General features: G+C 40.5%; 3 protein-coding genes across 8 annotated transcripts; 2 read left to right on the top strand and 1 right to left on the bottom strand.

Annotated features, from left to right (window-relative positions):
- Nucleotides 1-467: 467 nt before the first annotated feature.
- Nucleotides 468-4537, bottom strand: sdr42e1 (short chain dehydrogenase/reductase family 42E, member 1). 4 transcript variants are annotated; one of them, XM_028402454.1, is made up of 3 exons: nucleotides 4408-4537; nucleotides 2024-2100; nucleotides 468-1787 (listed from the first exon to the last, which is right to left on the bottom strand). In XM_028402454.1, the coding sequence occupies exons 2-3, from the start codon at nucleotides 2083-2085 to the stop codon at nucleotides 689-691; spliced, it is 1161 nt and encodes a 386-aa protein (XP_028258255.1). In that variant the 5' UTR covers nucleotides 2086-2100; nucleotides 4408-4537; the 3' UTR covers nucleotides 468-688. The 4 variants fall into 4 exon arrangements, with proteins under 4 accessions (XP_028258255.1, XP_028258253.1, XP_028258256.1 ...); XM_028402452.1 differs by lacking the exon at nucleotides 4408-4537 and adding an exon at nucleotides 3356-3416; XM_028402455.1 differs by lacking the exon at nucleotides 4408-4537 and adding an exon at nucleotides 2464-2733.
- On the top strand, nucleotides 3942-7758 carry LOC114433773 (arylamine N-acetyltransferase, pineal gland isozyme NAT-10-like). Of its 3 annotated transcripts, none has more exons than XM_028402457.1 (3): nucleotides 3942-4037; nucleotides 6603-6696; nucleotides 6829-7758. In XM_028402457.1, exon 3 carries the CDS (start codon nucleotides 6834-6836, stop codon nucleotides 7698-7700), a length of 867 nt encoding a protein of 288 aa, XP_028258258.1. In that variant the 5' UTR covers nucleotides 3942-4037; nucleotides 6603-6696; nucleotides 6829-6833; the 3' UTR covers nucleotides 7701-7758. The 3 variants fall into 3 exon arrangements, with proteins under 3 accessions (XP_028258258.1, XP_028258260.1, XP_028258257.1); XM_028402459.1 differs by having other exon boundaries at nucleotides 3948-4037; nucleotides 6603-6692; XM_028402456.1 differs by lacking the exons at nucleotides 6603-6696; nucleotides 6829-7758 and adding an exon at nucleotides 4410-5690 and having other exon boundaries at nucleotides 3975-4037.
- A 324-nt stretch (nucleotides 7759-8082) lies between these two features.
- On the top strand, nucleotides 8083-10244 carry cnep1r1 (CTD nuclear envelope phosphatase 1 regulatory subunit 1). The gene is made up of 6 exons (XM_028402084.1): nucleotides 8083-8193; nucleotides 8792-8863; nucleotides 9049-9122; nucleotides 9463-9572; nucleotides 9697-9751; nucleotides 9855-10244. Exons 1-6 carry the CDS (start codon nucleotides 8169-8171, stop codon nucleotides 9894-9896), a joined length of 378 nt encoding a protein of 125 aa, XP_028257885.1. The 5' UTR covers nucleotides 8083-8168; the 3' UTR covers nucleotides 9897-10244.
- The last annotated feature ends 151 nt before the right edge of the window (nucleotides 10245-10395 follow it).

The following is a 10395-nucleotide window of genomic DNA, read 5'->3' as shown; positions in this document are numbered from 1 at the left end:
AGGGGCTGCCGGCTCTGAAGAGAATAGTTTGGAGAGAAGGGGACGTCTGCATTCATCGCAGGCGGACTAAAATACCACACAGTGCACGCCTCACCTGGTCCGACTTCTTTTTACACCAAGAGTGAGCTGCTTGGTATTCTGGAGGGCGAAGACATTTAAAACTTCACTTTAGTTTTTAGTCTGACTCAAAAGATATTCAGTAATGGCCCCCACTGAAGCATCCAGCCTGTACCTACTTCTACAAAGAATCTTTTTTTAAATGGGTATAAAAACTAAATTGAAGGAGACCTTTTTAAAAAATATTAAAAGTATAATGACCATAAATGGAGGTCATAGTATCCCCATTTTTATTCTTATTGACTTATTTTGAGCACCTATTTAGAATTTATTTTATCCAGGATTTTTATCAAAATAATAAAACACACACACACACAGAGCACATTTGGCTTGCCAGTTTTTATTTGTTTCTTATAACAGTATTTACATTGCCTTTAAGGTAACAGCTGCAAAAAGACTTGCATTTGCCCCCAGTTAATCATTTAATATTAAAAATATTATTTCATGAACTCTTGAAAAACGTGTCTGAAGAACCGTCAGTAATTTCATTGATATCAGATGTGAACAAGGCGGTAAAACATTTATGAGTCAGAGTCGACGCAGCATGGTTAGAAAATGTCGCAGCTGCTCATCAACTGCCAACAACTGGAAGAAAGGACAGAGCTGCAGCAACAAAGGCAGAAACAAACAGGATGTTGAGCAGAAACTGACTGATGAAGGAGTTGTGACATTTCCTTCCATGGCCTCTGCTTCTGAACCATTGAACAACCTCGTCCAGGTTGTGCTCCTGAGGCTCATAATTTAGCTCTGCCTTAGCTTTTGCCATGCTGAAGTAATGCGTCACACCCGTTTTATAAACCTCTGTACGTGTCAGGAGAGGCTGGAAGTTATAGAAGGGGCCGATGAGGTGGTGGATCATTTCTGTGAGAAATGCAAAAAAGTAAATAAGAGAGATAGGAAGGCGCAGCCTGGGGAAAGGATAGCCCAAGCCCTCCACTAGAGGTCTGAAGAATTCAAAATTGTTGACAGGCCTGCCGTCTGAGATGAAGTAGGCCTGGCCAGCAGAGCGGTGCTGCTTGTCTGGGGTCAACGCCTCTGCAGCTAGCTCATGTGCGGACACCAAGTTGTCCACATGGACAAACTCCACCAGGCTGCTAGCTTTACCATACACAAACCTGAAGATCCCCTTCTCAATGTAGCCAACTATCCTAGGAAGGTGCCTCTGCTCCCCCGGCCCATAGATACCGGCTGGACGCAGAGCACAGGTTCTGAGCACGCCATGGCTGTCCTTCAGCACGGTGCCATTGGCTTTTAGCACTGCCATCTCAGCCAAGGATTTGGTTCTTGAGTAGTGGTCAGGGTGAAGATGGAGAGGCAGATATGGGAGGCTTTCATCCCCGTTCTCTATGACTTGGCCTCCAAACACCACGTTGAAGGTGCTTGTGTAAACCAGCCGAGACACTCCGTGTTCAGTGCAAGCCCTCAGAATGTTCTGGGTGCCTTGAACGTTGACGGCCTCAATCAGATGCTTGTTGAGCTGCTCCCAGCCGGACATGCCATAAGAGGCAATGTGGAATACACAGTCCACACCAGTGATGACCTTCTCAACTTGTGCATATTCCCGTATATCACCTCTGACGAACACAATGTCTTCTGGCACTTCCTGGTTTGGAGGGACGGTGTCAAACAGAATGATTTTGGCTCCCTTTTTATGTAGAGAGCAAGCCAGGCTGCAGAGAAAACAGATCAATAAACATGAATGTGCACGAAGTCTGTTTTCATGAAAATAATCTAACTGTAGTTCTCCTCTCCAACCTACTACAAGTGGCGGTCTAAGAGCCAATCTGAGAGGAAAGGTGAAACAACGCCACCTTGTGGTAATGCAGCGTGACTACACAAGACAACGTTCATGGTTTGCACTACAATTTGTATTGCTGCATAATAAACAATATGAAAATGCTCTTACCGAAAACCAAAATAGCCACATCCTCCGGTTATTAAAAATGTGTCCCTGTGTGTCCTTTTCATTGCAACAGTGCGAATCTGTGAGTTAGAAACTTAGTTTTTTTAAGTGAGTTTAAGATGCTTAACACGAAAACAACCTCATAAAGACAAAATAAAACAGGAACCAGCGCCATGCTAGCAAAGATATAGCCTGCAGGTCCTTTTTATCATCCTATTTGAGCAATTAAACGTTTTATGAATTTAGCTTGATGCAAACAGTATTTATATGTGGGTCACAAATGCATCTTCATGTACTGTATATACAGACAATGATTATTTTTCATAATTATTCGGCATGCGATGCTCGCAACATGCAACAATTAGCATTAGTGCGCAGCATGCTCACAGGTAAATATGGTACACACCGTAATCTGAGAGCACGTATCGGCTGAAGGCGCTGACCTGAACACAAACCAGCACAAAACCAGGAATGTCGATGAAACAACTTATTTAAAGCTGAAGTTGTAGTTTTGGAGTGAACTGCTGCACCGGTGAACGCTTCCTGACAGGTGGTGCGGCGTGCGTGCGTCGTTACGTAACCAACACAAAATGTTACCGGAAACACGTCGAAATATCTTCACAGTGCAAAGTATTGACTGACTACAAATCAATTGTTAGTGAAAATAAGGCCGCAATATAAAAAACAATTTTACATTTTGTTATCTAGTGTTTTGATTCACATTTAAAAATCGTCCTAGAGTACGACATTGTAGTTTTGAGGGACGAGAGATGCTTTTGTTATGAAAGGCGTGAAGGAAACTCGTAACCTTACTTACAACAAATTAATAACTTCCGGTATGACGTCGTGCCTTCAGAGTAAAACGCAAATAACTTTAATATAAAATTAGATTATGGTAATACCTTGTAATCTTACATAAAATAGATTAAATTACTAGACATGAGTAAATATATAAGAAATAAAAGTTATGTTTATTGTATTATATTAAATCCTGGCAAAAGAGGTAAAGAGGTTTCTGCCAATAAAAAGTTTAACCCCCGGATGTTTCAACCCTTTTGTTGCCTTTATACATGAAATCATGGTCATGGTCACTTTTTGACAACAATTTGAAAAAAAAATCATTTTATATTAAAGTGAAAACATATTTTACCAAATTAATGTCAATTAAAACTATATAAGATAAAGTAAGTTATCGGAACTTACTTTACCATCCCCAGCTCACGATGCTGCCACCACCATGAAGTGGAGATGGTGTGTTTGTAGTGATGTGCAGTGCCTGGTGTTCACTACACATAGTGTCTCATCATGAGGCCGAAGAACATTCTTTTAACTGACCTTGGAATCTCCCATGTGCCTTTGGGTGAATTCCAGGTGAGATTTCATTTCAGCTTTTTGCCCATCTGAGCCACTGAAGTTTTTAACTCCCTCAGAGTGGTTGCAGGTGTCTTGGTGGACTCCCTCTTCAGTCGTCTTCTCTTCTAACCGCATAGGTGGTACAAATGGTACATACCATTTCTTAATAATGGATTTAACTCATTTTGTACTCCGACTTACACTTTTCAGTGATCTTTCTCTGAGTTGCTTAGTTTGTTAGTTTGTGTGTTTGTCTTCATGTTGCAGTAGTAGTAGGAACACAGATGAACCAGGGACGGGACCTCAGGTGTTTTATACTATAAACTGCACTCAGCTGATCTTATTTTAATTCATTGGCATTAGTATTTAAAAATTTGCTTTCACTTTGACATGAAATATGCCTTTTGTCTATATGATCCATCTATCTAAAAAATATAGTCTTTAATGGATTCAAGTCTTGACTGTTTTCCCGAGTGGCACTATAATTTACAATTTATAATGTAGTAGCAGCAGCTGTGTTTTGTTCATCAGGAGATTGTTGGGTAACACTGCCCTCAGGTGGTGATATAACGTAACTGCAGACCTTCATGGGCCAGATATGCGCCATATTGTGTCCGTCTAAAAAAAACTACTTCACAGCGACACATTACGTCAAAGTCTAAAGGTAAGTTTTGTTTTCACAACTCGGATCCAGGTTATTCAAAGTAGATCAATAACTTGAGGGAAAGCGTGAAACTAAATGCTGCTCGCGCTAGAGGGCGGTGTTATAGACGTTTTTACTTTCACTTTTTAAAAAAAAAAACCCTTCATCTTTACCGGGACAAAGCTTACTACATGTATGATATGGCCTCAGTTGGCTTTTCCTTTAGATTATATTTGTATAGCACAAAAACTGATGTAGTTTACCACCTTTAATATCTGGCTCCATGGTAAATTCTTAAGCACATATGCATCATGAACAAAATAGGTTTAGTTTCCTTCACATACATTGTAACCGCTTCTCTGTTGCTTATTGGAGAAGACTTTTCACTTACAGACAGGATGAACTTGGAGGACTACTTCAGAAGAATTGGTTTCCATGGCTCCTATGAGAAAGCAGACCTTGCAACACTGAAGCTGATCCACAAGCAGCACGTCATGTCAGTGCCTTTTGAGAACCTGAGCATTCACTGCGGTGAGAGGATCACCATGGACCTGGAAGTGATCTTCAACAAGATAGTGAGGAGCAGCCGTGGAGGCTGGTGCTTGGAGAACAACCTCCTGTTTGGCTGGGTGCTGAGGGAAATGGGCTACAACACAACAACACTGAGCTCCAGGGTGTTTAATAGTTTCCTTGATGATTTTGGCCCCCTCGACTCCCATCTCATCAACAAGGTCATCATTGATGGGGAGGCTTATATAACAGATGTAAGTTTTGGGGTGTCATCTCAAGTGTGGGAGCCTCTGGAGCTCATCTCTGGAAAGGACCAACCTCAGGCAGCCGGTATCTTTCGCCTCATAGACAAGGGGGACTTCTGGGTGCTGGAGAAGACCGGCAGAAAACCACAGGTTACTAATCCAGAATTTGCCAAATCTAGTCTGGTGAACAGGAAGGAAACAAAGCAGATCTACTGCTTTACTCTGGAGCCTCGCAAAGCTGATCACTTCCTTGATAGTAGCCACAAACTGCAGACAGAGCCCACCTCACTGTTCACCAACAAGTCCATCTGCTCTCTGCAGACACCCACAGGGTTCAAAGCCCTGATTGGCTGGACCTACAGTGAGGTCACCTACAAACCTGAGGAAGATGTTGACATCTTAGACATGAGAGACATACCAGATGGTGACATAGAGCAGATTCTGAGGGAGCAGTTCAACATGAAGCTGCAGAACAAGCTAAAGCCTGCAAGCAACAAGTCCTGGTACACACTGTGAAAAAGGCCTCACTCTAAGGCCAGCAGGGTTTTATGATGAAACTTGTTAATGTAGCAAAACATGACTAACTCTATGAATTAAACTTTTTCAATGTCATATAACTGCACTATATAGAAACTGAATCACACGAACAGTAACCTTAATGTAGTATATGTATATTTTCATCAATGTTGTAAAAATGGTCCAACTGAAGTGTTATAAGCTACATCACATATCATGCTTTGAATTCTGTAGAATGTTGTTTTTCTCAAATATGTGGCACATCATCTTTATTTATTTTAAACATTTAGGAATGCTTTGGTGGAGAGTTTCATGTTCGGATAGCCAATAAGGCCTTTTAAGGTTGTTGTAGCAGTGTTAGCTTACACTCACAGGTTTGTGTGAAAAAGATACATTCCTTCTCAAGACCAACAAGAGTTTGTAGCCCACATGCTGCTCTCGGCCTTGAAAATACATAGATCTAATTGTTATAATGTTCATCTTACTGTGTGTTTAAGTCTTATTATAATAAACATTCTTGGCCGTTGCTTTTTTCTGTGTGGTAGCAATGCAAACAGGTCATCATAGTCGATGGACTGTGGAGGACGTGGTCAGCAAAAAATGTATTTTATCCACCTAAACAAGCTCCACCTAAATACATCTATCAGTGTATATATTTAGAGTATTATCACACTTTACCTTGCTGTCAGAGAGTTATCATCAACAGAAAACTGAAGTCATTTATGCTCGTATAAAAGCATCACACTCCATTGGCCTCACAGAACACAGGAGATGATGGTTTACCACCAGCTCGATCATCTGATGATGTTGGGTGGAAACCGTAATATGTTTAAGGTCCTCCATTGCACAATTGTTTGTTGAAAAATTAACCAAAACCCTTGCCCAGTATACAAACTACAGGATAGGTAGGATAGTATCACCTTGTGGCCTCAGAGTTGACTTTGCTCTGTGCTGGGTTTGTTATCAACAGGCAGATACAAAGCACAGTCAATAACTAGCTGCACTGTTTTCCCTAAAAGACAACATAAGGCTGGCTCTGCAAACTGCAGAACTAAGCAAGATTGTGTTTTATTGCATAAAACCCACATACCTCCTAACAGGAAATATTTGTTATTTATATTTTAATAGTCCCTCATTTTCAGAAACCTACATAGTAGCCACATGCAACAACAGTGTGTACGGTACTCGTCTTCAGTGAAGCAGCTGATGTGCAACTTGTGTGTGAACATGTGACCTGACAATGATCAACCAACCCAAACGTTGTTGTGTTGTTTTACTACCTTTAAGCATAACCTCTTTATGTCTTTGTGTACAGCAGGAAGAAGAGCTGTCCTTTCCTTGGTCCCTGCCTCTACAGAAATTCTTCTCAGAATACATTCGATTGCTCACTCTATCAACCCATACTGTAGGTAAGGCTAACCATGATTTTGTTTCTTGCGTATATTTTGTACATTTAACTTTGGAAAAAATAAAAACAGAACTGGCTGTTTGTAATTGATCAGGATCATCAATTGATCATTGATCATTCTTTTCACTTACAGACAGGATGAACTTGGAGGACTACTTCAGAAGAATTGGTTTCCATGGCTCCTATGAGAAAGCAGACCTTGCAACACTGAAGCTGATCCACAAGCAGCACGTCATGTCAGTGCCTTTTGAGAACCTGAGCATTCACTGCGGTGAGAGGATCACCATGGACCTGGAAGTGATCTTCAACAAGATAGTGAGGAGCAGCCGTGGAGGCTGGTGCTTGGAGAACAACCTCCTGTTTGGCTGGGTGCTGAGGGAAATGGGCTACAACACAACAACACTGGGCTCCCAAGTTTTCAACAATGATAACTTTGGGCCTGAGGAAACTCATCTCATCAACAAGGTCATCATTGATGGGGAGGCTTATATAACAGATGTAAGTTTCGGGGTCTCATTTCAAGTGTGGGAGCCTCTGGAGCTCATCTCTGGAAAGGACCAACCTCAGGCAGCCGGTATCTTTCGCCTCATAGACAAGGGGGACTTCTGGGTGCTGGAGAAGACCGGCAGAAAACCACAGGTTACTAATCCAGAATTTGCCAAATCAAGTCTGGTGAACAGGAAGGAAACAAAGCAGATCTACTGCTTTACTCTGGAGCCTCGCAAAGCTGATCACTTCCTTGATAGTAGCCACAAACTGCAGACAGAGCCCACCTCACTGTTCACCAACAAGTCCATCTGCTCTCTGCAGACACCCACAGGCTTCAAAGCCCTGATTGGCTGGACCTACAGTGAGGTCACCTACAAACCTGAGGAAGATGTTGACATCTTAGACATGAGAGACATACCAGATGGTGACATAGAGCAGATTCTGAGGGAGCAGTTCAACATGAAGCTGCAGCACAAACTCCAGGTTGCAAACAAAAAAGCATGCTACACAATCTAGAGAACAACATGTACCCTGTTGCTGTTATAAAATATTTGAATAATAAGATGTAATTGCATGGCTCACCTTTTGCCAAATCTTTCTGATGAATTATTATTATTATTATTATCATCAATGATGCATTGAATTGTTGTTCTGTATAACAATGGCTAACTCAAAGTCAGATGAATATTTCAAATTCTCTATGTAAAATGATCAAAGTTGATAATGTGAAAGTATCAGGTCACAATAAATATTGTGAATTATAATCATTTAACTACAAGGCAGAATGATATTTTTTCTGTTATCCTTCAAATAAAAAGTGCTACTGAAGTTGACGTTCTCTGGCAGTAGGCCCTATCATAAAGCGATACACTTCTCTTACCAGATGGTGGCAGCAATGTGCCAAGTAGAGCTTTTTGCAAAGCTACGATAAAATTCAAAGTAGAAGAAGAAGAGGAGGAAACAGTAGAAGAAGGCTCAAACATCATGAACTCCTTGGAACAAGCCGAAGGTAACAACACATACCAACTTAATCACAGCAGTTTGTTCGCCGCTGGTTGGTTTTAGTCCTTCAGCTGCAGTAACTAAATGAATTTAAACCAAACGTCTTAAGAAAGTATTCAAAGTAACGCGCAACGTCACGTTAGCTGTCCGCTTTGCTTGCGACACTTAGCATAAGTGCTAGCTTAACTAACACCTCACATCCATTTGCTGATACGCTTGAGCAGTAATTACATAACACGTATTTACTTGTTAAGTCTTGTTATTTCTGTTATACGGGAGGGGGCTGCGGGTTTTTGCCAGCAGTCGGTGGGACATGATCAGAATCTCAGTGGAACTTTAGCCTAACGTTCAGCTTCACTCACACATACACAGGAATCCCAGTGATTCTGAGGGGACAGCAGCCGAGGCTTGGAGCTGAGGTTGACATTAAGCTGCAATTTGATGACAGGATGTCAGAAGAAAACAGTTGTTACACACAACATTATGTGTTTGGTGTTGTTGTTATATTGCAATGAAAATCATTAATGTGAACGACTGACGATGAAGTTGCCTTGATTTACTCCGTCTACAATCCGTGTGTGTTAATGTACTCATTTATATTACAGACTTGAAAGCCTTTGAGAGAAGACTGACAGAATACATCTCCTGTTTGCAACCTGCAACAGGCAGGTGGAGAAGTAAGTGATTGTCACTGTGTCTGAATTTGACAAAAACAACCTGGTGTTTTATTTTTGATTAGCAAATAAAAGAATCATGATATGACTAATTACTAATAGGTGCGTTACAGTGCATTGATTTAGTCAGTCACATTTCACAGTTCATGGTGATGCACTGCGTCTCATTCCCTTGTCTCCTCTTTTAGTGATTCTGATAGTAGTGTCTGTTTGTACGGCTACTGGGGCGTGGAACTGGTTAATAGACCCTGACACACAGAAGGTATGTATCAGTGGAAATGCATGAAACAGAACTATTATACAATACATTGTGTTATTACTGATCAGTTAGCCAGAAGCAATGAATATCATTTGCCTTCCTGAAAATATTTCTGTATTAAGTATAAATGTATTATCAGTTGACTGTATTAGCACTGTTCATTAGAACTGGCTCTGTGCCTGTTGGTCTAAAGAGCAGCATGAGCTCAGTTATTTTTATTTGTAAACACACCCATACTTCTGTACTGATCAATCTATTCATGATTTAAAATCAATAAAATAAATAAAATCTCTAATTGTTTGGGGACATCCAATCATGTGTGTTTTTTCTTTCTGTTTTGCAGGTCTCTTTCTTTTCGTCCCTATGGAATCATCCTTTCTTCACTATTAGCTGCATTACTCTAATAGCTCTATTCTTTGCTGGGATTCACAAACGAGTTGTGGCACCATCAATGTATCCTTTGTCTACATGACTAATTATGTTGTTTTTTCAAGCTTATAAGTAACATAGTTACACACAAATGTCAGTTACTCCTCCCTGTGTTAATGGTTAATGCCTTTGACCTTTGCTGCCTCAGTATCGCTGCCCGCTGCCGTACGGTTTTAGCAGAATACAACATGTCTTGTGATGACGTGAGTGAACTGATATGATTTGATGCTGTGACTTGCAGTCTTTTCTGATGACTCAGGTTTCTGTGAAGTTGTTCAATTGTGTCTTGTCTGTGTCTTTTTACAGACGGGAAAACTTATTCTCAAACCAAGACCGAACATCCAATAACTACAAGCTTGTGTACATCATTCAGACTGGTCTCTGGACTCTGGTCAAGTGTTGATAGCCTCTGCGTCTTGAGTCTATTTGGACTATCTGAATGGCACTGAGACAGATCTGTTCATTAAGATGGAAAATGAATTTGGAACAAATATATGAACTGATCGGGCCTTTTAACAGTGTCGCTGTGTTGACATCACCATTGAAGCTGCTGATCCGCTCACATGACCTTTGAACTATTTTACACATTCAGTGTGAGTTCAGATGTGTTTATTTCTGTTTCTGTTCTGCATGTATTTTATCTAAATGTTTCTATTTTTAAAGTTATTTACCTAATAAATACATCGAGTGTAAAAATACCTTGTCTTTTATTTCTAAATGATAAAACTATTATTATATTACTACTACTTCTATTAGGATTATGTTAGAGTTACTTATGGACTTTGTACATTTATATACAACTCAGTTTCCAAAAAGGTGATGCTGTGTAAAATAAAAAATAAAAAAA

Source organism: Parambassis ranga, chromosome 3 (genome assembly GCF_900634625.1).
Source record: "Parambassis ranga chromosome 3, fParRan2.1, whole genome shotgun sequence".
Lineage (NCBI taxonomy): Eukaryota > Metazoa > Chordata > Actinopteri > Ambassidae > Parambassis > Parambassis ranga.
The sequence above is the reverse complement of the archived record's forward strand: the minus strand, read 5'-3'. Positions and strand labels throughout refer to the sequence as shown.